General features: G+C 38.3%; 2 protein-coding genes across 2 annotated transcripts in view; both read left to right on the top strand.

The window, feature by feature from the left end:
- LOC134143894 (glutathione hydrolase-like YwrD proenzyme) overlaps positions 1-11,610 on the top strand; it is a 29,369-nt gene extending 17,759 nt beyond the window's left edge. Inside the window, 6 exon segments of the mRNA XM_062582314.1 lie at positions 4,366-4,453; positions 5,024-5,195; positions 6,888-7,050; positions 8,957-9,127; positions 10,318-10,448; positions 11,373-11,610. Coding sequence (XP_062438298.1) covers positions 4,366-4,453; positions 5,024-5,195; positions 6,888-7,050; positions 8,957-9,127; positions 10,318-10,448; positions 11,373-11,610 — 963 coding nt within the window.
- A 7,357-nt stretch (positions 11,611-18,967) lies between these two features.
- On the top strand, positions 18,968-24,603 carry TM4SF1 (transmembrane 4 L six family member 1). The gene is made up of 5 exons (XM_062582317.1): positions 18,968-19,144; positions 20,942-21,028; positions 21,118-21,266; positions 22,850-23,030; positions 23,978-24,603. The coding sequence occupies exons 1-5, from the start codon at positions 18,968-18,970 to the stop codon at positions 23,990-23,992; spliced, it is 609 nt and encodes a 202-aa protein (XP_062438301.1). The 3' UTR covers positions 23,993-24,603.
- The last annotated feature ends 1,918 nt before the right edge of the window (positions 24,604-26,521 follow it).

Below are 26,521 nucleotides of genomic sequence, written 5' to 3'. Positions count from 1 at the left end.
AGACAAGAGGCACTGAGCAAAAACTTAACCACAGGAAGTTCTGCCTTAATATGAGGAGGAATTTTTTTGCTGTGAGAGCGACAGAGCATTGGAACAGATTGCCCTGCAAGGTTGTGGAGTCTCCTTCTCTGGAGATATTCAAAACCTGCCTGGATGTAACCCTGTCTAACGTGCTCTAGGTGACCCTGATGAGCAGGGAGGTTGGACTAGATGATCTCCAGAGGTCCCTTCCAACCTTACCGATTCTGTGGTTCTGTACACAGCTGGGGCTGCCAAATGCATATACATATGTGTAGCTGTCTTATGTGCATTAATAACGCGATTATATCTCTGTACACGGGTCTGTTAGACATGCAGTGTTACAGTTGTTCATTAGCTGTGTGCTTGCTATTTGCCTGTAGAGATTTTGAAAGTGTATAAATCTGATACGGTAAAATATCTTTCTGGAGGGGGTAACTAATGAATTTAAAACTTAAATTCAGCGTGATATTTGTGGATGCTTTGGTTTGTTAGCTTGATTCAAATGTGCAAAAACACTACAAACAAGTAAGCTTTTAAGAAGTAGAGAAGTATTTGAGTAGTAGAAATTGAGCGTCTAAAAGAAAATTAGGTGTAAGTCACAATGAGAAAGGGAGATCTTCTCTTTGTATACTTCCGTAGCTTTCTGAAAGAGTCAGAACTTTTGTGGAGCTGCATTATTATTTCTGGGAGAGAGAAGGAAAGGTGTTGGACAAGAATGAGAGAGGGATAGGTCAGTTGCCTTGAGACTTTTTTTACCAGCTATAAATATCTCTTAGGTACAGGGCAAAGCAATTTTATTGTAGATTCAGAGTGAGTGTAGCCAGTTTGCCTGATAAGTTAGGAAGCAAACTGGATTTTGGCCGAGAAATCAATCCTTCTCCTTCAAATATAGAATGTAGTCAGCTTTCTGCATACATTCTGGTATCTTTAGTCTCTCCCTAAGTTTCCCACTGAATTTTCTCCGAAAATTTAGATTCTACTAGGAAAAGGCTAGTGAAATTGGTGAAACCAGGTGCAGAAGCAGATGTTTGTGTTTTAGGCACTTTGCTGGGTTGAACAGAGTTGAAAGGAAGCGTTAGGAAGAATGGACTCTTCTCTTTCCCCATTTCAAAGATGTTTTTCGTGACAGAATACTGTATAGTGCACACTGATTTTCATTTGTTTACAGTTGTCATATCCCTTTGTTTCACACTTCAGAGCAAGTTTCCTGTTGCCCAGCACAAAGAAGAATGAAATTGAGGTTTTCTTGCTAGTTCATCTCGAGGAAAATTTCCTTTGTCCCACTTCCTGCTTTTGTGCCATGACCACATGAGCACAGTAAAAATGCTCGCAGATGCCTTCCCTCTTTCCTTCCTTCCCATGTGCTTCAGTGTTAACTGAAATATTCTCCACTGCTTTGCACCATGAGGACACTTGAACCTTCCTATCTTTCCAGCTCTATTTCTGCTGCAAGCCATTTTTGCACATATATTTTATCTGATGAATGTCCAGATCGGAATGTTTTCAAAAGTATGTGTTGGATAAAACTGTATATTGCCTTGTCAAAGAAAATCTTCAGGCTCAAGAAACTCTTATGGCCCTCATGCAGAAACCTTTCTCTCCTCCCTGTTACCTCTGCAGTCTTGAGTAATGACTTTGAAGCTTTAGCTGTCCTGACAACGCTACTCATCTGCTCTGACTCTTGCATTATGTAGGCCATAATATTCTTCGAGGGGTTTTAGTGCTTATTCAGCCACGTTAGGTTGAGAGCAGTTGACAGGAATATATTGAGTTTTTGTTTATTGATTCAAATGGTAGGAAATATGCTGCCAATCTTGATGGTCTATACTCAGTGGTTATGTCTGCCTATTCAACTTGAAAATGGTATTTTTAGTACTGCTGACAGCCTTTAGAAGTGATTCTTTCTTACTGCTGGTTCAGCTTGGTGATACATGTAATGATACAGAGACTAATATTTTCCAAACTGTTAACTGCTTTTTAAAGACTAACAAATACTGAAAATTTAAGACGAAGATTTTGTTTTAAGACATTTTTATTTTCTTGATTGTCCCAGTCATTAGCCCTGACAACATGCTATTCGGTTAAACAAACAATTGTTGCAACATATGTTGTTTTTTCCATTATTGTTACTATAAGAAAATAAAATACTGGTCTGTTAAGTTCTAGAGAATCTGCTAGGACATATGATACACATGGTTTGCTTTTAGGTCATTTTTCAGTTGGAGTGCTTTTACTCAATAGGTAAGGATAAGGTAGGTAACTCTTATAGTTCTGTTTTATGCTGAGAGTATTACTGAAAAGATAGTTGGGTTGCGGAATATGTGAGAAAAAGAAAAGTTTGTATGCTTTGAAGGGAAAAAGTTACTACTTGCATCGTCTCGGTAGGTAGGTTAGTATACTCTGCACACCCACCTTTTAGACACAGTAGTACTTTAATGTGTCTCAGCCCCAAGAGTAAGCATTCCTTCTAATCCAGGTCTTACAGAAAAAAGTTATTAGTCATGCAGCGGCACACCCCTTGCCTATTGAGCAATATTTTTAAATATAGAAATGAACAGATGTGCCTAGCATGTCTCACAGGGACTGTTTGGAAATGCCTGGCTATGTGCAGGCCCACGCCTGTAGCCTTTACTTGAGGAAACTTTTTAATGACATCAGTAGGAATTATGTCCAAGTTAAGGAATATAGGACAGACTCATAAGACTAATGGGCTGCCTATTAAGTTAATTAACTTCCTGATTTCAAAGCAGGAAAATCTGTGTGCTGGGTAGTACTGAAACCAAAACATCCAGATGCTTAGCAGCTTTGGAAACAGACGTTGAACTGTATGAGGTGCTTGTAGAGTTAGCAAAATAATGTGGATTATCTCAGTGTTAGAAGATATTTACTTTAATGCTCAGAAGATGTAAGCTGTGGTATTTGAAATGTTGAATCCATTTTTACATGTGCTCTACTGAGCCAGTGCCTAGGTTGCCAAGCTGACGTATGCTGGAAGAACCATGAAATTTGCTTGATCTCTCTTGGCATGGTTTATAGCTAGATCTGGAAAGGGTCTTCAGCACTGACAAGAACTTTTTTCAGAGTGCCTGAGCTGGGAACCATGGCTGCCTGTAGCAGGACTGGCAGGGGTGAAGGTAAAGGCTTCTGCTTGTGCTGGGTTGAATTTCACAGTAGCAAGTGGCTGCTAAGCTGGCTGCTACAGGATGCTGTTCGTGAGGAGAAGGAGTGGGCAATGTCTTGATTCCATCAAAGGGAAGTGAGGGAATTTAGGAGGCTCTGGCAAATCAGGTTTCAGAGGCTGAACACCTTTCTTTCCCTCAGATGCTTTGTAAAAATGGTGCAGAAATCACTAGTTTTGGAGCACAGCACTAGGAAAAGTTAGACTGTCCATTTCTGAGCAGTAGATCATTAGAATGCCTCTATAATATGAGAAAAGTCACAGACCTTTCTCGCCCTGAGGAGTTTCTTACTCCGTGTGAAGTTCTTTAGCAGCAGGGAGTTTGCTGATCTTGCTAAGAGTGCCTTCTACTTGATTCTTGTCTCATGTGCCACCTTGAGTAGCAAAAGGGTTAAAGATACACTGAGTTGCAGAGAAGGAGCAGCTAGCCCAGGAAGTTGCATCCAGGTGTTCAGGTCTCTGACTGATAACAGATGTCCACCAAAACAGAAGTTTAGGAACATACACATTTGGCAAGATTTACAGGGCATCTTACTTCCTCTGATGTCCTCTTATGAGCAAGCACTCTTGTGGTCTAGGCTCTTACTCTTTTGACAGGAGGCCTACAGATTCAGTGCTGAAGGTAAAAGAGTTCTTTTCATATTTTTACATGCCTCTCTCAAACCTCTCTTTGACTGGCACATTCTACTGCAAACAGATTTAGAACTTTTTCAGCTTTTGGGAATATGAAGCCATATTCGTGACAAAGGCCATAACATGACACTGACTGCGCCAAGTACTGAATATCTTTTGAATGCATTATGAGGAATGTGTATCTGTAATTGATCTGCAGCTGAAATCTATTCTGTGTGAAGGCTCAAGAGTTCATCCCATGTAGCAATAATGATAGTATTACCAGTACCTAACACTGGCCTTTTGGCAGTAGTTTGCATTATTGTGCAGAATACTGTGCTAATTTATAATATCCATATCTTATCCTAAAAGATAGAATAGAAGAGAAGCAAGGAAAGGCAATGTCTTATTGTTGGGAAGTTTTTTTTTTTTTTTTCCCCTGTCCTGAGGACATACCTGCCTTCTATGCTGTTTTTAATACAAATTTTTAATAATGTTCTCATTTTAGTTGTTTAAAGCAGAAAAAAAGTGGTTTTTATTTTTTCCTTCTGTAGGGTATGAGTGTTTGGGAAATACCTCCAAATGGACAAGGAATCACAGCTTTGATGGCCCTAAACATTTTGGAAAATTTTGATGTTAAAGGTATGGCTTTTTGTCCGGTCATGAGTTTTGATGGTATGCGTTTGTTTTTCAAGTCTGACCATTTCTGAAAGTGTGGTTCAGACACAGAAGAATTAATCTGTAAAAACTCTTTACAGATTTCCAGTTCTGAGGAAAATCTTTGTAAAAGCCCAGTCAGAAGGCATGACTTTGATTTAAATAAACTGTACAATGGATAGGCTTTTTAATATAACGCATAGTAAAGCATTATTGGAGAGAGGTCTTTTTAGTATGAAAGACATCTCATTTTTATGTTGAAAATGCTCTATTTTGTAAATTACAGTATAAGCTTCTAAGAAAATCTCTAATATGATTTAACTAATTTTTAAAAACAACCTTATATAAACAGCCTTTTTGTATACAACCTTTTCAAAATTCTTAATTATTATCTACTGTATGTCCTATGCTGTGAACAATATGACTGAATCAATACCTTCAGTAAATTTTTTGAATAATGTCTGTGCACAGTATTCTTTATGCAGTAATGCTGGAAGTTTTAAAAGATGTCTGGTAAGTCTAATACAATTGTCTTTTTGTTGTTGCTGCTTTCAGTCATGGGTCATAATAGAGCTGACTACTTGCACGTGCTGACTGAGGCCATGAAACTCAGCTTCACTGATGCTTTCTCATTCTGTGCAGACCCTGATAAAGTTCTGATACCTACAAAACCGCTTTTGTCCAAAACCTATGTTAAAGAGCGTTCTCAACTAATAAATTTACAAAGGTATTTCTTCTTTCCTTGCTTGTGTTCAAGGATTGGGCATGCAACATTAACGGTAATATTAGGAGGAGCTCAGTTACTGGAGATTCTCATTTATTTCTTTACATTCAATGGTCTTTAGACTTCCTACAGAATTACTTAGTTTGAAATATGTCTGCCTCTGTTAAATTTTTTGGCTCAAAAATGTGTGTTCATTATTAACCCATGTATACCATTTTACTTTCAAAAACATTGTCTAAAAGATGAAAGGCAATAGTAGAAAGCAAGCAAAATCTTATTAGAAACAGTCTACACATTTTAAACCAGAAATATAGAACTAGAAGAGGTATGCCAATGTCTTAAACTAATTTTAAACAAAATGTTTTAAGATACTCAATTTCAAAAATAACCCCATGATGACTGATTGATATGTTTCTTTTGCATAAGAATAAGACTAAAAATTTTACTTCGTAGTCAGGGAACAGGGGAAAAAAAAAAAAGAAAAATTTGCATCCAACTTTTGGTCTCAATCAGTGTGATCAGAGAACTGTATGTAAGCTACAGCAAAACCCAGATTTATTGAAACTTCATGTATCTGTAGGTGTCTGTGTCTCTTTCAACTAATGATTTCTTTAGTCCTGGCTTATATCACCCAGAGGCAGATAAATGCAGTGCCAGCAGAGCCCTTCCCTTTCGGCAGAGGGGAGAGGAGAGGCCCTATCAGCTATCGAAGATGGCTGCAGCTCTCTGAAGAGCTCTGCTCTTCTCCATAGCAAACATCAATGCCCTGAATTTCTACCTCCAGCTGAGAATTCAGTGTAGCAGGGAATGCACTCTTTTGTGAATGTGTGGTGCAGAAAGCGGGAGGTGAATTCAAGAACAGATGAACACTGCAGTAACGCCTTCCAAACACACACCTGCACATGGCTCTGCTTCCCTACCAGCTAGCCTTTAGCACTGTTCATTATATTCAGTGTTTTGTTCCACTGGTGCATTAGAAGGACAGAAATGAAATTTTAGACTAATGAGGTTTGCAGCCCTGTCAAACTCAGTGGGATTCATGCTTAGCAATGTCTTGAGCAGCTGAAAGTAATTTTAAAATACTTTGTACAATGCTAACCTTACTGAAGGAAAATGATGAAAGTTCAAAAAGCACAGTGATTACTCATGCACATGTAGAAATTCCCATGTGTGTGTAAGTACCAGTGTGTGTTAGTCTGTTCTTGTGTATTTTAGATAGGTGTGTTTACTTAAATTTATTGGCAGGATTGTGTTTGAACTTAACCAAATATTAGTTATAAAGCAGAAATGCCATATTGATACAGACATTATGTGGCTATAAGAGGACTTTGGATCCATCCAGTGCTTTATCTTTCATATGATAACATCTGTCATTTTAAAATATCCATCTGAAACTTGCTTTATCATGTTTAGTTCAGACTATGGTTTAACTTACCAGTTTGGATTAACGCTCCTTAATTTTTGTATAGTTTTGTACTAGTATAAGGAGTCTAGACTAATCCAGCTCTTTGCTTTAATAAAGCGTTAATGGATTAGGGTCATGTTCTTGTCGTTTGTATGTATAAATATCCCCTCTGGTTCCTGTAGGGTGGTTCTGAAAAGGGGGTGAACTATGTCTTGTAAATGTGCAGTGGCTTATTTTTAACTGAGCTAAATTTTCAGTGTGTGCTAATGTTAATATTTTCTGTGTTTCAGAGCCAGTGACAAATTTAGTTCTGAAAACGTTTTGCTGTTAGGAACAGATACAGTCTACTTCACTGTTGTGGATCCTCAAGGCAATGCCTGTTCTTTCATCAATAGCAACTACATGGGCTTTGGTACAGGACTGGTACCAGATGGCTGTGGATTTACTCTACAAGCGAGAATGTATTTTCCAATGTAGCATGTTCTAGTATGTGTGAAGGCAAATTGGGAAAATAATCAGAGAGTCCAAGCTGTGCTCTCCTTTCAGGATAGGATGATTACTTTTTAGATTCTCTTAATGTATAGTCCCTGTTCTTGTTAAACTCTGTCTGACAAAGAAATTAACTTAAAAAAAAAAAAAAAAACAAACAAAACAAAAAAAAAAAAAAACAAAGCCTTCTTTGCGCAAGAGCAGAACAAAGGTGGAGTTCCAGCCTCTTTTGCATGTGTTCCTATTTTGTGTAGTGGATGCAAGATTCCAGGAGGGAGGACTGACTGATGTCATTGTTGGCTCAGTGCCTGAGTCCAAAGAGAGAGATTGTTGTACACCTTAATTTGCCTGAGGAGGTCAGCCGTGTATCTGCACAGAACTAGATAAACACAGTAAAACTATGTTTGAGGTGCTGTGATCATAGTTGAGCCTTTTCTTAAGTCAGGGGAAGATAGCAACGTCTTCCATAGCTTTCAAGGTACTTAAAAGTGCCTACTCCAGCAATGCAATCACAGTGACAACTATGCACTCAGTAACTTGTTTGTATAGAACCTTGTAAAGCACTGATGGTGATAACATGGAAAATTATGTTTATGGGGCAGAGGAAGAAATAGAAGTTTTTTCCAGCCAAGTCCTTTGTCAGGTGAGCTTGGAAATTATAGCTGTTCATGTCATTTGGAGGGGGAAAAGTGGAAATGTCTGATGTTTCTTGAATTACTGTTGTATAACCTTTGTACCAGTTAAACATTCATATGAGAATGGGATTTGTTCTATTAGGTGCTTTTCACAATGGGGAAATTCTTGTCTCACTCAGTTTCTGTACTCATCTCTTTGGAGATGTTCTGTTGCTATATATGTCCCTCTGCTTCTTTTTTATTATTTGCTCACCTTTTACACAGATAAAGGGATGGCTGGAAAACTGAGCAGGGCAGTTTGCATGGTTCTCTTTTCATCAAACATGATTAAAAGTAGGATATATTTTTAAAATATGAAATGCAGCAGAAATTGCACCCAACTAGTCATTGTCAAAGATCAATAAAGGCTTGGCTTAGACAGCAAGTTCTCAAACTTTGTTCTTGAGGAAAAAAATAATCTAAATATTTATTGCTTTGGCAACATCCATTTATTCAGAGTCCTGAAATAACAAGATTGAGTTGCTAATGATAACCTTTAATAGCATCTTGAATGTGTATGTTACTTAATGATGTAGTGTTTAGACACTTCTGCATAATGTAATTTTTATTACTGAATTAATCTATCTTAGTCTATAAAGTTCTGTCTTTTTGTGAAGGAAGTGACTTCCTACAAGAAGGAAAATGGCAGTGTGTATTTCTCTGTTTGTGTAGTAGCTAGTTAATTCCTGTTGGTACATGTAAAAGTCTCATCTTAATGGGCCATACAATTGTGCTTATTTCTCAAATAATTTCTGTACAGGATGAATGAAAATGTATGTGTAATATATAAACCTTTTGTATGTGCTAATCAAAACAAACACCTTCTGTCTTTAGGAAACTTAAGACTATGTTCAAAGCTCATCTGCAATTTTTAAACTCTGTAGAGTTAAATAGTATAAATACTACTTTTTTTTTTTTTTTTTTTTTAAGTTAAACACATTTTTCCCCTTTGAGCATTTTGCAAGCTGCCCTCAATCTTGCCCACTTCTCTGTACAGTCAGGGACACCATGTGCCATCTCAGATGTCATAATCGCAGACTAGCTGATCAGATCGGTCTTGGTGACTGTCATGCACAATTGCTGTAAACTCTGTTTTTTCAACCAGATAGATATTTAACAGTCTCATCAGTCTTGTTATATAAGGTATATTACTTTTTTTTTATTCTTTTTTTTTTCCTTTTTTTTTTTTAATCCAGAATAGGGGAGCTAACTTTTCCCTCTCTAGCAGCCGTCTAAACTGCCTTGCACCAGGGAAACGTCCATATCACACTATCATTGCTGCCCTAGCTACTGCTGCAGACAGTGAGGAACTCCTGTGCTCCTTCGGAGTGATGGGAGGGTTCATGCAACCCCAAGGACATGTGCAGGTAACATTTGATGTTTTGTTTTGTTTTTTTTTTTTGTTGGTTTTTTTTTTTTTTTTTTTGACCATTTCTTGACAGATGGAAGGTTTCACAGCTTTTGCTCTGGAGAGTCCATTATTGCAGAACTCTCTGTGCAGGCTGTAGAAACCTGCAGTCACACTGAGCCCTCCTACCTTGATCTTTGTGTATTGTTGCTTGATAAATTGGCATGTGTTTGCTGGTGTATTTACTTATTTTTTAGTATTAAAAAAAGAGGTACTGAATCCTCTTATTGGTAAATATAAAATAGCAGTTGCAGAATATTTGTGGAAACAGATTTTGTTTCCATAGCTCTAGCTTTTCCCAAAGGGAAATTTGTGGAGGAAATGTGTTTTTCTGTTCTGTTTGGTTACTGCTGTGGAATGTGTTAGTGATGCACAGAAAACATAAGAAAGAAGGATGAGAGGATGATGCACCAGAGCTGTCTGAAGAATTGGATTCCTTCATCAGAGAATGCAAAATGAGGCTATAACCATTTCTGTTACTCTTTACACTCTCTTTAGCTGCAGTCATCTCTCTTCAGTTTAATGTGTCTATTGATAGTCCCTACTGATAGAAGATGGGAGGTAATATAGGCTTGCAAATAGTTTAAAAAAAATAGCCAAAGCAGATATGGTGAAGAGCTGGATTAAACTTAATATGCTCTTTGTACATCTGTCTTGCTCATTACAGTAATCTGGTTCCTGTTTCCTTCCCTTTATGATGCTTTGAGGGGCTGCAGGAAAATCCCTTTTCTTCTATAACTCCTGTTGTGTCTTACATGGGCGTTGCCTTTCCTCTAGAGTCCAGAACTGTATTTTCATTAAAGCATAGAGAATCAAGAATAGGACGGTATAGGACATAGGAGCAAATTTCTGCTTCTTCAGCCTCTTTTTCCAGTTATTGACAAGGCCTTGACTTTGTAAACAATAATTCTGCATTAAACTTCTGCAAAAGAAAAAAAATATATGAGGCCTCTAAAGTAGAATTTAAAATAGTTTTCACAAAGATAACTTGTTTGCAAATCAGAAGCCTTCCTGTAAAGGGTCAAAAATACTCAAATGGACCAATTCTCAAATGTTCAAATTCATGGTCAGATATTTCAGAGTCAAAAATATTTCATGAGATTATACACAGCCTACCTTATTGTAGAACTGTGCTTACTCTTTTTAAAGGTGCTACTAAATATGTTGGAGTTCGGGATGAATCCTCAACAAGCCTTAGATGCAGCCCGGTTTTGCTTGAGCTATTCCAAGGAAGATATGATCTTAATTTATTGCTTGCATAGTAAATTATTAGGCCAGGAGTTCCCAATCATGGTACAGATGTAGTGACAGAAGTGATTGTGAGCACCATGCAACCACCAATTCTCAGCAGCATGTGTGTATGTCATGGAGAACAGGTGGTTCTATATTAAGGTACTTACCTGCTGTTTTCCAGGCCTACTGGTAAAAGTAAAGGAGCATTTTGCTTGCTAGAGCATAATCTGAAATAAGACAATTTTTCTGTGAGGTGGAATGGAATTTCATTCATGTGATAGTCTTTATAGATATAGATATGTGCACACGCATACACATATTTATATATTCATTGCACATAATTCGTATGCTAGATTAATCGGCATCCCTCTTATGAAGTCTGCATATAAAAAGCTTTGTAATGTCTTTGTAATCACAGTGGTTCCACAAGACACGTTCGAACATTTCTTCAGCCTGTTGCACCTGAGTAGCTCTCAGTTGGCACAGTAGTAAGCCTTGTGACTTCGCCTCAGGGCAGAATATAACTGATAACATCTTGGGATTTGTTGGAGCATAATACAAAAAACAATCCCAGAGGTCATTTACCTGAAAGGCAAATGTTGTTTTTGACATGACTGGAGTTTGCTCACAGACAGGCCTTTTGGGGAGGAGAGAGGGAGTGACATTTTTTTTTTGTTTCATCTGTCTTTGTGCTTGGAGAGTGCAGAGACTGGACTGCTTGTTATCTGCTGTGAAGATGTGTAAAAGAAGGAAGCTGTCCTACTTCATTTTCTGACTTAAAATGTGATAGCCCTCTTCCTGATAGATCTCCCTTTCAGAACTAGCACCTGAACCAAATTCTATTCCTACTGAAGCCTTTGTGGTTTGATTCAGTGGGAATGATGCTTTAATTCAGTTCCTACTAATTATTCCAGAGTGTATTGTTCTTGACTCAGCTGTTACTGAGCACTCTCTTCTTATGCAGAGGGCAGGTGGCATCTGTCACTTGAAGACGGTATTTCACGAGCTGTTGCAGAAGACTTGAGAGCCAGAGGTCACTGGAGCCGGTGGCCTATCAGTGGGCACAACAGGAGCCTATTTGGTCGTGGACAGATTATCACTAAAGGGGACTGGTGGCAATCTTGGGGCTCTTTGTCCTCCAAGCACTTGCAGAGTGTTCTGTGGGCAGGATCTGACCCCCGAGGAGATGGCTGCGCAATGGGATACTAGTCTGAAATGAACATGTATGTAATGTTGCAGCATTAATTTTCATGTGTAGGTACACTGATGACATGAATACTAAATTGTAATTAAAGTTCAAAGGAACATAAAATTTCTTCTAATTCAGGGACCAAGTTGTTCCCACCCTCCAACCAAACTGTAGTTCATAGGAATGGTACTATGTGTGTGAGTTAGAAACACCTGGTGGCAGGAGTAACAGCACTAGAGCACTGATTGTAGTGCAGGTACCATCTGGCAGTCAAGTGTTCTGTATATCCATACAAAATACAGTCTTGGTTGTATTGTTCTAGTATGTTCCCTTTTTTTTTTAAAAAAAGACATGATTAAGAATGTGTGGAAAAAGAATCAGGTGTTGTTTCTACTGCTTTTTCTCAATTAAATGTTGCTCAGATTTAAAGGGATCTTTTGTATTCTGATTTTTTTATTGTAGTTTTTTTTCTTAGTTTTGATTAATATTGTGTTGCTACATTCATATAGCATTTCTGGGGTCTTGACATGCCTGTCAGAGGAATATCACTGTGAGATAGCTGGCTATATGATTGACAGCTGTTTTAAGGACCAGCTTTCAGTAGAAATATAGTGTGCTGAGTGTACAGAGTTAAACTAACTTCAGTGTTATGATTTAATGCTTAATGGAAGGATAGGAGTACAGTGTAAGAAATCATATTTAAGGATCTGGTGCATGTATCTGATTTATTCTTCTGCTTACAATGTGTGCTGTCCAGTTAGTACTGATCCTGAAAGATTTGCAAGTAAATGGTGTGTAATATCCATCATAAATCCATCATGATAATATGGAAGATTTGTTAATTTTAAACACTAAACTTCACATTTGACTGCTATGCAGTCAGTACATTGACAGTTCCTAATTGAGCAGTAGCTGTGAGATTACTCAGCAAGAATAATTTTTAAAGCTTTTTAACTGGCATGAGCTTACTAATGGTTAATTCTAGAGATAACACTGCAGGAATAGTGCACAGAGCATATGCTAATGAAACAAAATGGGCAATTGGACTGGGATTTTTGGTGTTTTTTGTTTTGTTTGTGTGGGGTGACTTTTTTTTTTTTTTTTAAGTCTACAGATGTAAAATCTATGATACGATATGTTGTTACTAGATTAGAAGTAAAGAAGCAGGCATAAGAAGCTTAATGACTGACTTTTGCACCACAACAGCCAAAGACTTAACAGTGGTATTTTTTGCTCCAGGGTCATTGACATGTCAGAACTGGATGTCTGTTATTAGATGTTAGTTTTAGGTATATTGCTGCATATAGGGGGGACACAAAAGTGGCACACTTACTTTAAGCCTAGAAACAGTCTGTGCATCATACTGTTCTATGCAGAAATATATATGCTAAGATAATGCCAATTCTCTGATTCGTACCATCACGGCACATGTTAAGGAACAGATATGCTCATAGTATAGTGATTGTAGTACTTTACGCTTATGTACCTTTTCTGAAAATATCAAGATTTTAGGGAGGTAATACAAATACAGAATGTAAGTCTGTGTCAGTATTACAGTCCAGGAGAAACAAACTTCAACTTTTTTTTTTTTTTTTTTTTTTTTGCATAGCCAGGGCTTCATTCACAGGGCTGTGAAATAGGAATGGATTTTTTTCTCCAGTGTCCTACTTTTAGCATAATAACATTATTGCAAAGAGTAATGAATGTGGGCAATGTCATGGTTTTTATATGCCACTAAAAAACAGGTTCTTGAAGTGGTTTATTTGTGTACTGAATGTGGTTACAGTGGTGCTGCAAGTCCCAGGGCAATAAGTTGCTCTTAAATTAGGATTATGGGTTCTTCTGTAGCGAGAATAACTTCTGCAGACTCATTTAGTGGTGTCTGTGGCCTTGACTGTAAGCCTTCGAGTGTCCAAGATGGTTGGTTGAGTGTCCAAGCTGGTTGGTTTAGTGTCAAAATTATTTTTGTTGCATCACTGCTGACTGCTTCTTAGGTCTACATTATTACTAATAATACTAATAAATTAATTTTTCCCTATATGTGTTCATGTGATAGTTTTGTGTGTTTTTGCATAAAAGTTCAAGCAGCATAGCTGTGCCACTTGCTACAAGCTGGCTTCTTCTACTACTCAGATCAGCCTTCTGTCTTAGACTGATGGCAGAGAGAGCAAGCAAGCATATAGCTGTGTGCTTCTTCTGTAGAAGGAGTGGTTGTTTTTATCTTCAGTGATCTGTCTCATCACAACAGGTGGTTGCCTCCTCCTCAGAAGTAGATAATTAGATCATCCAAGGAACTGTCACATAATTAATAGAGGTAATCTGGAAACTTTCTTCTAGCTCTCGGCAGAAGACTGTGGGCAAGTAAGATTTAAGGGGAACAGTTTGCTATTGTGATTGTCCAGGTGGGGTTTGCTGATTGATGTGCACCTGTGAGGTGGAGTGGCTAAGGACAATTACAGCTACAGCATTATGTTTTTGTGGATTATGACTGGAAAATATGAGCAATGCATCACTAGCACTAGGACACTAAGAAGTGGATGGTAGACATGAATGGGTGTTTCTCCTTTTGATTAAAGGGAAGTTGTGGGTGGATTCCTTTTCCTAATGTCACGGGGAGTTCTGTTCTGAACGATTGCTCAAGATGCTTCCCTTAGGTCACAGGTGACTGAATATTCATCACGCATTCCCAGCAGATGTCTGAACTAGTATTTGCCCATATAAGCAGTAAGTTACCAAACAGTAACAGAAGAACAAATGAGAATAGCTTATAAGGAGATACAAGTGTGGAATCGTAACTTGTGTCAGTATACATGCATTATGTTGCTTGGTTTTCCAAAAAATAAGTAAATTATTTTCCAGACAGCCAAAATGTGACTGAACATGGTGCTGAGCAGCTTGCTGTAGCTGACCCTGCTTGAGCAGGGAGTGTGGGACCAGATGAGCTACAGAGGTGCTTTCCAACCTCAGCCATGCTGTAATGTCTTACCTTCAGATGCCACCCAGTTACCACATCCTGCCAGTGTTTCCACAAGAGGTACTGTGCCTCCATTAACCTGTTCCTAATGGTGGGTGAGACCAGAAGCTTTACAAGAAAATGCAAGGAAAGCTATAGGAAGGAAATCTCTAGTTAGAAGTTGCAGAATAGGATATTCAAAGGGCAAGGATATTTGTAAACCCAGTTGGTTAGTATTTGGCTAGTTTTTATGATGTAAGAAATTTATAATTGCTTCAAAGTTTTTCTATTTTAGTTGTTCTTAAGATAATTGGAAGGAATTCATCTGCTGTGTGACTGTTTCAGTTCTGTCCCTATTGTATCTTTTAGCAGGCAAGATTTAGAGATTGCTGTAAGGCTGTGTAAAGCAGCAGGATTGACCATTTGGAGTGTCAGAAGAATCTTACTTTTGAAAAGAAGCACATGATGCTTTTCAGGAAAGAAAGACATCTTTCTATCTTCCTGGCATCTTAAATTTAAGCCAGGAGATTGCTTAAACTCAGTCAGAAAATGGTGACGGTGGAAGCATCTGTTACAAACATTTTATTCCTTCTCTGGATATAAGGAATGAAAAACTTTTGGCATGGGGAGGGAGGCAGCGATAAAATACTAAAAAGATGAGCTACAGTCACTTTTGGGAGGATTAACAGGATTAACACTGGGGGATTTAGGATAAGTAGACCATAAAATCTCATTTCTGTGAGGGGATAGCATCTAGTCTGTGTCCTGTCCATATGCGAAAGAGCTAAGCGAAAAGGGTCCTGTGGCTTCCTCGGAGCACAAGAGCTTTATGGCGTGCCTGTGCAACAAGCTCAAGTACAACAGCCTGCCAAGGGTCCAGCTAGGGAAGCTGAACCTAGGCTATGTGAGCTTGTTCTTGACATCATGCTGACTGCAATGGCAGGTCTGACCGCTTCTGTATTTATTTTAAAGGTTCTTTTTTTAGTCTGTGATGATGCTTAATTTTCTTTTCAATAGGGGGCATGGATGTTGTCAGCATTACTGTGTGCATTAAAATATACTGGTGGAGTCCAGAGGTCCTCTTTGTTCGTATGATACTTTGCTCTGGTTTTTAGGACTCAGTTTCTTCTGTTAATTCGAGCTCATCACTTATGCAAGCCTTGATTAGAGCAGAGGTGCTAGATGCGTTTGTGGTTAGAGGAGCAGGTGCAGAAGGTTCGAGAATGCACAGCTCTCAAAGCTTGGATATAAAGAGAGCTCTTCCAGTATTTATGAGATGTCCTACTTTTTGGCGTCAGGAAGCACCAGTTTCTTTGTAGCATCTCTGTTTTGTGAAAGAAGCAGGCTTCTCCACTCCTGTTGCAATACAAGAGTCAAGCAGCAATGACTAGTAACAATTTTAATAGAGGAGATGCAGGGCCCTGTGTGAAATTAGGCTTGTTTCTAGGTACTTGTCAGTTGGACAAGGCTAATTTTAGCCACAGCTCTCTGGAATGAAGGGTTAGTGTCGGGCCCCATGTAGCACTGTGTTCTTCGTCCTGCAGAAGTGATGAGTCAGGGATGAAGGCAGTTGCTGTAATTGTTTGTAAACCAGCCCTTCTCCCTGGAAAGGTTTTGGAAGTCTTTCACAGTGCTGTACCTTACAATGTGCTGGGAGGATTACTTCACTGTCAAACAAGTCCAGGATTGTTGAGGAGCAAGAGGATGCTTCACTCCTTAGCATATCTTGCACTTCCTGTACCACACAACAGTAGTTGCTTCTCAGCCAAAGCTGAAGCTTAGACCATCAGTCTAAAGTTAGGCTTTAGCCTAGAATTAGACTTCTGTTATTGTCTTTGTTAACGCTGGATGATTGATTGCCTTTTAATGTGTTTTCTTTCTTCGGGGCAGACATCAGAGTTACAGGAATAGTCCTGTAAGAGAGAAAAAGTGGTTTCTCATGGGGAGTTGGGAAGTACATGTGAGTAAGTAGTTGTCTTACGACTGTAAGCTCAAATGCTGCAATTCTTGCATGACAGACTCAAGAACTGATTTTGCTTTTGCTTACTAGTTTACTACTAAACTCTGCCATCTCATGGTAATGGTGCATGTTGTGAGCTGCAGTTTGGGCCCTGCTGTTCCTCTGATCACTGAGAAGCTGGTGTTTGGCTCCTGCCTGCATGTGGGTCAGTTTCATTGTTTGAAACCCCACTTGCCATCACCAATCCATTCCCAAAATGTACTACTGCTCATTTCTCGAGCAGTAAATTTGCAAGGAAAAGGGAAATAGGCATTGAGAGGCGAACAAGCACCAGACTTTTTTAATCTACATGGTTATTCAGGACAGAGATCTAAACAATTATTTTAGTGTTGGGAGGGGTTGGTTGTTTTGTTTTGTTTTACAGAATAAGGAAATATTTCTCTGTTTCCCATCTGTTAATAAAATTAAGTGTTATGTTAAAGGATAGTAGCTGGGTATAACTGGCACAAGAAAGCAGAAGAAATGCTTGGTTGACCACCTAATCAAATGCTTGATTTTTCTCTCAAAGAGAGTAAGAACCTTGGTTTTGACCAGCCTGCTAATGGCTTCAAGGAATAGAATTCAAAGACCAAAACTCTTCAGAGCATCGGACTTTTCAGGATATCTCACTCTAATTCCTTTGTCTGGAAAATATCAACTGACAATAAAATTGATTTTAAATCCAACTTTGGGTTTAAATTTGTTGGAAAACAATTATGCAGATTATAAATAGAACAGATTTTAAATCTTCTTTCCAGAGGCCGTATGTATGTTTTTGTTTTGTTTTAAGCATAACACAATGAAGGGAGTTTTCTGTTAAGGAGCCATCTCCTTCTGCAGAGGAAACATGCAGGACGATGTTTATTCTTGGTTTATAGTCATCAAAGGTGAAGTACACAATAAGATTAAGCCTGTGTTTCTACAATCAGAGGATATTTCTCATAATGAAGGAAGTCTTCAAGGCCAACAGCTACAATACCCGGAGAGGCTGCATCACAAATCCACATCTGTGGAAGACTGCTCTTTTTTTCCTTTAAGCTTCAGTGTTGCTCACATCACTTCCCAAAATACCCTGCTGAAGTCCAGCATGTAAATCCAGTTACATGAGTAAAATAAGCAGAATTTGATTTATAATGACACTGATTTACAAGGCTCAAGTTTACAATGTGATTTTAGCGATTAAGAAACAAAAACCCCAAATGAGTACTCTCCCCCCAAATAGTTGAAGGAGTTAAAGTCTTACTACAGACCTCTAATATCCTGTCCATTTCCAAGCTCAGTTTGTCCAGCTACTTCCTTTACAATGAGAATTGTATTATATTGTGGTGATGGCAGCAGCAATTTCTTCTGAATCTACTCAAGGCTTGTACATCCTCAGTCATCTTCTGTTATGTGATAGTAGTAGGCATTGCAACGCATGCCCCTGTGTTGACCTGCATGTATGTGAAGGAGAAAGCTTTTGGCTATTTTGGCAATGTTTGCTTACGGGAAAAGGGAACAGACTAGACTTTATTTTTCCAGGTCACTTTGTCTCACCATTTGTTATACAAATCAACCTTACTGGTACAGGTAGCACAGTTTGGGAACCCCTAATATAGCATATTTCTCTCTCTGCTTTTTTTTCTTTTTTTTTTTTTTTATTTCTATACTTGAATTTTCATTATAAAAACTGTATTTTATGTTCCCTTTTTTGTAGCACTAAGTATTTTCCACACATAATTTGCTTGGTTTAGCTTTAGATTAGCGGCTGTTAATCTAAATCCAGCTTGTTTTGCAATGGTAAGAACAAAGACACTCCTTAAAAGCATACCTGCCCATTTTGTTTGTGTTTTCTAACCTCCTGACGAGGTTTGCTCGTACTCTGTTAACTGGATAGCAAAGTGAGAGGTGGTTCTACATACTCCTTGTTGCTGTAGACCTTATTCTGTTTATGCATACTAAGTATCTGACTCAATACAGTTGAAGTCAGCTGAGTCTGTCCCTGGCTTCATGTTATTCTGAATCAGTCTATAAACGTAAAAGTCAAAACTGTTTCTAACAAAGAGAACAAAACCTTTTTCCTTTAATTCCTAAAAACTTGTGTTGTGGTTTAAATTGTTCATGTCTAATCATGTTTACCAGTCATCATTCCAAGCATCATATATTAAAGTGAAATAAATTACCCTACCATTCAATATTTCCTTGACTGAGTTTGGCTTGTCAACAATTATTTCATTTAAAATGGGTGGTGGCATTCTGCCATGCTTGTTCCCTCCTTCAGCGTTGGGGAATGATAGTCATGAAGACATGTAAACGTCATCCAGGTAGCTAGGTAACCCTGAGTATTTAAGCAGGTGTGTCTGAAGACCAATCTTCTTTTTCATTTAAACAGATACATAAAAGGCTGGATTGGGCTAGCAAAAGAAGGATTTGTAAAGCTCAAAACATGTGTTTTGGAAGGTGTGCTAGGTGTATTGGGTATAAGTTGCTCATCCTTGCCTTGCTCAGCATTGTGGCGAACATTTTACTTTATTTTCCCAATGGTGAGACAAGGTTTGCTTCAGAGCATCATCTCAGCAAATATGTGGAATGCCTTCATGGGATTCTAGGTGGAGGTTTTTTGGTAAGTAATGAGCCAGTGGTTTCTTTCTAGTTTATGTTGGAGCTATTTGATACTACTTTTGCTTTATCAATTACATTAATTTCTTGATTGACTACCTTGTCAGCAGCAATCTCTACAGCTTTGGAGTTGTATCAAAAGAAAATAACTATATTGTGCTGTATATATTATTAGTTACTGTTGGTTATCACATCTACAACATTGTGTACCCTATAGCTGAGAAAATCATAGGGTCTAGATTGTAGAACCAAAATGCAAGATTGGATTCAGGCCCTTCAGTGGGATGCTATTTACTTATGGAGTATAGTCTTACTTTTTTACTGTTACTGAGCTATTCTCCTGTTAATGTCATATTTCTGTGCACAGATTACTAGTATTTAGTTTCAATTCCTTAATATATATTATCTGAGATATTGAAAGGCATCAGTTATTGCTCTGTCCTAGCAGTTTATTCTGAGGAATTGAGTAACAGTTATCAAAACTTTGTATTACAGTAATAACAAAGGATGAAGAATTGAGCATTTTTTTAATAGGATTTGTTAAACTGGAGCAATTATGTTCTACCGTTTTAATTTTGAGGACCACACTATAGCATATTTAAGTTTTCTGCTGATAAGCATCCTTTTTTGTTTGCTTTTAACAGTCTTCCTAGAAATAGGCTACAGATCTCAAGGTGTATGCAATGCACAGGTTAAAAACCACTGCACAATACGACCCTGTATCTCAGGAGGTGTGCTTATGGCTGTGTACAGCCCCATTGGAAGCTAGACTGTCTTGTGCAAAGATTGATCTTTACACATAGAGTAGTTCAGTTGAAATCAATGAAACTGCTCCTGGAGCACACTGTTGTACAACCTTTTCCGGACCTACTGGATCAGGGCTCAGAGATAGGTTTGGATAAGGACTGACAAATACATGATTCTGTTCGACTGGATAGTTTTTATTTTAGTATCATGTGAAGAAAATCTGAGCAGTTCACAAAGACTTTCTTCTTGCTTTATGGTTTTCTGAGGTACTCTTGGGTAATAATGATATAGTACTTTATAAATACAAAGTAGTATTAAGCCCTATTACTGCTGACAGGGGATACTCTCTTTAATCAGCTCTGTTGCTCCTTCTTGATTTTATGCTAAAAGCTCTGGAGTGTGGGGGTTTTATTTGCTTATAGATAACTGATTTGTTACTTTGCATTTCTGGCACTGGAAGCTTTGTGGACATGAAAACCTAGAAGAAGCTAAATGTCTGAAATTAGATGCTACCCTGAATTGGGTAAAATATTCCCATACTTTTTACTACAGTCAGACTAGTTTGTCACACAGACGGTTATCACTGCTCTGCAGTAACTTACATGTTCGTAGTCATCTTATTTTTATAAGAAAATTATCAAAATTTTAAGTTTATAATCTTTTTTTGGCAGAAAATGAACACTGTTTTTGCAAAGCATTTTATTTTCTGGATATAGCCCTTAACGTGAACAAAAATGTTTAAAGTTGAAATTTCTCAGATTGCAGAAAAACCACAGCATGTTCTTTATGGACATAGTCTTGCAGTAAGTGTGATGTAAACACAAAGCAAAAATGGAAACGTACCTATCCTGGTGCTGGTGATACTGAGATCAGTGGGGAGGTGCCTGTTGTGTTAAACAGAAGTAAAAGTGAATAATCTATGCTGAGTTCCCCCATACCACCCACTCCTAAGAAGCAGTCTAAATGAATGTAAGATGAGAACTGTGTTTGCTGTGCCCTGTCTGTGCAACAAAGTAGATCTGAGAGCAGTGTGCTCTGTTTGCCCTGTACCTAGGTGCTCATTCCAGCTGCAGTGTTCATTGGGCTCCACAATGACTGCTGTGGGTGCACTGGCCAGGAGGACTGTGGGAAAAGCTGTGTGGTAAGTAAGCTGTTACTGGCCAGTCCCAGATAGTCCCTAAGACAGGGTGAGAGCCGTGCTGAAAACTTGTGTCTGTGTTTGGTGTGCAGATGCTGTCCTCGGTTCTGGCAGCCTTTATTGGGATCCTTGGTTCTGGCTACTGTATCATCATTTCAGCCCTGGGCTTATCCCAGGGACCATACTGCTTCACTGCTGTAGAAAGAAACTGGATCTATCCTTTCACTGAATCCTCTGGAGGGTAAGTAGCGTTCATGGATATGTTTTATCTTTTGGTATGTGCACATGGGCTTTATTGCAGTATCTTTCAGAAATTTCCAGTAAGCATAGACGAAGGTCCATTCTTAATTTTATGCTTCTCTTTTGCTAATAACAAAACACATGGGATCAGAGTTACCCACACTCCTAGAGTTTAAAACCAAAGCAGTTTAAGCCCTCTGTTTTACAAGAAGTTATCAGAACATGCTGATCAGTCACAATACATAGTTTCAGATTCTGGAAGACTTACAGAAGGGTGTTCTTAATACTTCATGGAGATAGGTGAGGGGTATTTTTAATGAATGCTAACAGTATCTAAAAGAGGAGGAGGTCACCTGATATATTTACATATATATATATGGACCTATACTCCAAATAGTTTTCATGGTCGTGAATATGAAAATTTTTAACTTTAAGTATAAGACTTTAGGATTTTATGAGGAGTTTAAAAACTATAAGTAGATGTTGTTACAAAACATGGCTTACCACTGGCATGAGAAGCTGTTTTTTGAAGCCTGGTTTTGATTTTTTTTTTTTTTCAGTGCAGACTGGCATAATGACCACCATTAGTAACAGTGGTATAGAATCTTGGTAAATGAAACTAGAAAAGGTTTATAGGAATCTTTTTTTTTTTTTTTTTTCATGTAGTATGCAAAGGGCTAGAGTTTCTTAATTATCCCTAAATTGGGTTCTCCAGCAAACCCAGCCTATAAAGTTGAGTTGTATGCTATTCCTCATTAATCCCCACAAATCCTATAGGTGAAGTGGATTTGGTTTGGATCATGACGTGCTCTTAGAGTACCTGTGTGGTTGGCAACCTCTTGAGGCTGTTTCTACCCACAGTTTATGGTTGATGCATGGCTAGAGATGATTTTGAGTAGGAGGCCACATCAAGATTCTTTGCAATGAAGATTTTGAATTTTGCATTTCAGTTACATCTCTTCTGAGAGGAAGCATTCTTTTTTTGTATTTTTCTTTCACTACTACTGAATAGAGAAGAGTTGTGTTAACTCCTTGTTGAAGGCGCAGCAGTGCTTATGACTTGACAACATGGGTGAGCAGCAGCTAGAGGAATCTACTGCAGTGCTCTGCTGAATTTAGCCAGTGTTTGGTTATTCCAGATTGTGCATGTGAGTGTCCAAAGGCAGCAGTACAAGGCATCAAGAAAGGAAGTGACCCATTTGCTTTGGATCAGTAATTGCTGTCTTCAGAATGAAGCCTAATCTTGAAAGGCTCTCTGCTTGTTTTGAGAAGTGGTTTGCTCTTTCAGCTTTCTGGAGTTCGTGTCTCATTTAATCAGAAACAGAAGATTCTGCCTTTATAGCTTAGTTTTTGGGGGGGAGTGGTTTCAAGAAATTAAGACTTAACATTATGCTTCATAATTCAACATTTTCTTAAACAAGACAGGCTTTGCATGGAATTGCATTTTCTATTCCCACTTAGAGCAATTATCATCAATGCAGTTACAGTCTGCACTTTGATATTCTAGTGTACATGTAGCACCCCACTAACTATGCCCTTCTCTCTCACACACAATTTTAATATATTTTTAATTGATGTGAATAGGTACTTGCTCGAGTATAACAAATGGTCTAAATGTCAGGAACCACAAAACATCGTACAGTGGAACGTCACCCTCTTTTCCATTCTGCTTGTCTTGGGAGGAATAGAGTTCATTCTGTGTTCCATACATATAATCAATGGCCTCCTTGGAGGAATATGTAGGCTGTGCTGCAGTCGTGAAGAGGTAAGTCCTTTTTTCATGTAGTTATTGCTATGCGTCTCAGCTGCTGAACATGAAACACTATGTTGTAGTGATGCTACAGCAGAGTCTTACTCAGCAGTTATTTCTTATGCATTCTTATGCACCAGTTCAGTGTGTGACTTTATATAGCCCTACTGTGTTCAGCATTTTCATGTAGAATCTGACTACATGCTTTTAGCTGATTGCTCAGCTGTTTGCAGTGAAGTTACTCTGCACAGAAGCAGGAGTTTATTTTCTCCTATGGTAAATGTCCTCAGCATTATATAAGTAATATATATTTCAGTTATAATTTATATTCCCTGGTGATGGATTCTTTGCCATAGCCTAAACCATTGTTGTGCAGTGTGATGCAGTTTTGTGGTAGGGTGCTTGTTCTAACTGTATTGCTTTAGCTTCATATTTGCTTACAGCTGCTCATAAGCTAGTGAGAATTTACCCCTTTAATGAAAACTGCAGCATTCCAGCCTTGTTTAGCAAAATTAGGATGAGAGAAGAAATTAAATTACATATTAATAAAAAAAAAAACCTACAGGCAGATCTGCTGAATATTATCTATTTTTGGACTGAGAAAAGGGAATTTCCTCCAGATTTCTTCAGTGTCTTAAACAATTTGAGCCTATTGCCAAAATCAATATCACAGTAGTAGTGTTGGAGCTGTAAAGGCATACGGCATAGAACAGGTATCTTTTATATCACAGAGATTATAACTGAGAATGTTTCACATTTTCAGTTAGTACAGTTGAACATTATGGCTCTTTCAGAGTTAGTACTGTCTTCTCCCTCCTGTCCTCTGTGCTGTATGCAGTATACAAGAAGCATGGTATGGCTATGTAAATGTGGTCAGGTTAATTTTAGGTCTTACAATTGGACATAGTATTAGTATTCTTTTCCTTGTTACTTATTTCTTTTTTTTATTTCCCCCCCCACAGACATACGTATGCTAGACAACCTGAAAATGGGTTGAAGTTGATACATTTGTGATGAGTTGAGTATCCTGGGGTTTTATTGTTCGGTTGGTGTTTGGAATGGGATTGTTTGGAATGGGATTGTTTTTCCTAATACTGCATGCATACTAGAAAGCAAATTGTTTATTGTCAGACTGTGCTGTCACCATCAACTTAACTGACCTGATACAAGCCTTTGTTGTTGGAATCGTGTACAGGCTTTTCACTGCATCTAAAGGCAAAATGAATCCTGAATTTCTTTGGTTCATTTCATCTTAATACAGATAACTGACTGAACATATGTGTCAGTATTCGTACTGGCTTTTTTCTCTACTGACACAGCAGCTCTGTACTATATGCTGTTTTCCCAATAAAGTTGTACATTAATTCTCGTGGTAGGTTGAGGAGAAAAGTGATCTAGTCTGACCTGGAAATAAATGAATACTCACATGGGGAAAAAACAAAGCAGCAATATAAAATATGGATGACCAAGGGAAAGTACATGTTCTTTTCCTTTTCAGGAAAAATCTGGAAAGAACTGCAATAAAATAAAATGTGGATTGTTCAGAACTTTTCCTGCATTTAACAAATAAAGATTTGTATTAAAAATACCCAGCAGGTGTCAGAGCTTCTTTTCCTGCCTGTATGTTAATGCTGAAACTCTTTACTTGGTTTGAAAGGAAAGGGCAGTGGTGGTGAAAATGTGGATTTAAAGCAGTCAGATTATAACCTCTCCTTAACCTCCTCTTGTCAGAAAGAGAATTGCTTCAGTCTTTGGTTTAGATCATGTAGCTGAACCAAGCAGCTGTGGCTTCTCAAAACTAAGATGTGTGTCAAGGAGAGTGTGATAGATTAATGAGAGCCCTGTGTCAAATGCAGATTTTCTGTGTAGGTAGGGACTCAGTCCTGGGTCTAGGCTAGCTGTTCCTTGCTGACGATCATGCCAAGGAATGGAAAGAGGTTTCTGCACAGTTGGGCCACAGCCCTGTGGCCCTTCACTGCTGCTGTCCCACAGGGTGCTCCCCTCCTGTCCCTTAGAGTCCTGAAACAAAAGAAAACATGCGTCTGAGTTCCTGTTTTCTACCTCAGCCAGCCGGTCCCCTGGGGTGGCAGTGTTCAGAAAATGGAAGTGGAAATTCAGGCCAGCAGAAATAGGTTAATCTAATCTGAAATAGTAAACTTCGGCAGTAGACAGCCTGAAGACAGTATTCTTCTAAGATGCTGAGGAGGAACTTTTGAAGTTTAGCTTGTAGCATGTTACAGAGAGTGTTTTGTCACAAGGTAAAGTGAATCTGAAGAATATGCTGCCAACAGCATTGCTGGTAGGGTTGGTGTGGTCCTGGCAATGGCATTTTGCAAGTGAAAATGCCAGGAGTATTTTACAAGTGAAAATGTGAGATGCCAGTTATTTCAAAGAAAGAAATGCAGGCTCTTTTAGAATCTAGCAATTAATGCTGTCTTCAAAAACAGGCAAGTTAGTTTCTGTTTAGAGGAAAAAGAATCGCCAACAGGTGTAGTGTATACTTAGTACTACTTGTATCTAGGAAGATAGTCTTTAAAGGTGGACAGAAACTTGTGGGGAGGTCAGGTTTTTCTCACAGCCAAGTCTGTACAGTATAAGTACATATTGGAGAAAAAGAAATTAGCTGTGTGACCTTGAAATTGCACACAGAAGTCCACAGCAGTGTAAGAACTCGCAGGTGGAAAGAGTCTCTATTCAGAGTAAGGATAAGTGCTTCTTGCAATACCATTTATTCATACATAAATACATCAAATTAATTAAAGACACTCTTTCATTACAGTCTCTACTTGTTGTATTTGTTCTGTTACAGGAGGGGAAGGAACATACGCACAGGTGATTCCTTGCTGCTGTGCAGTACAGTATCTTTATAGATGAAGCAGCACTGTTTGAAAGAGGATATGAACGGTTAAATTAGGTGTTGAGTGACAGGGAGGAGGAAAGGGTAAGTAGAGTCTTGATGGAATAGGAAATAGTTCCCACATGACTTAAAGAGATTTTGCCATTATGCTTGCATGGTTGATACATATTAACTAATCAAAGAACTGAATCAGTATTGAGAATGCCAATGGGTAGAATGGTTAGACTAGGGTTTAGAATTAAACTCTAGCTCAGCTCTATACGGCATTAATGGATAGCATTACTGCTCAGTCACCATTTTTTGTCATCTTTTGAAATAATCCAAAGGAACTCCTTCAATCCCTAATCCACAAGACTGAGGAATTTTATCAGTTAAATCCTAGGGAACTAATTGTTTTAGGTAGAATCCAGTTCAGGTAGCAGAGAAGTCATTCACCCAGAATAAACAGTGGTTTATGGTAATGGGCTCAGCGTTAGCTCATAGATATTTACAGGAAAAGGAAAGTGGTTCTTGCAAACACTTAGTAATGAGAAACTGAAGCTGGGGCTTGCCAGGTTTGCCTAATATTTAATATAAAATTGTTGCTTCATGTTCTGGCAGTCAACACCAACAAAACACAGCTTGATTTGTTATTTGCAGAGCTCAGTTT

Source organism: Rhea pennata, chromosome 9, assembly GCF_028389875.1.
Source record: "Rhea pennata isolate bPtePen1 chromosome 9, bPtePen1.pri, whole genome shotgun sequence".
Taxonomy (NCBI): domain Eukaryota; kingdom Metazoa; phylum Chordata; class Aves; order Rheiformes; family Rheidae; genus Rhea; species Rhea pennata.
The sequence above is the reverse complement of the archived record's forward strand: the minus strand, read 5'-3'. Positions and strand labels throughout refer to the sequence as shown.

Bases quoted from the DNA above. Each gene is read 5' to 3' on its own strand.
- TM4SF1 (XM_062582317.1), top strand. From the start codon at position 18,968: ATGTGTTTTGGAAGGTGTGCTAGGTGTATTGGGTATAAGTTGCTCATC. The intron at 19,145-20,941 runs GTAAGTAATGAG...CCCTGTACCTAG, and splicing joins TTCTAGGTGGAGGTTTTTTG to GTGCTCATTCCAGCTGCAGT. The intron at 21,267-22,849 runs GTAAGTAGCGTT...TGATGTGAATAG, and splicing joins TTCACTGAATCCTCTGGAGG to GTACTTGCTCGAGTATAACA.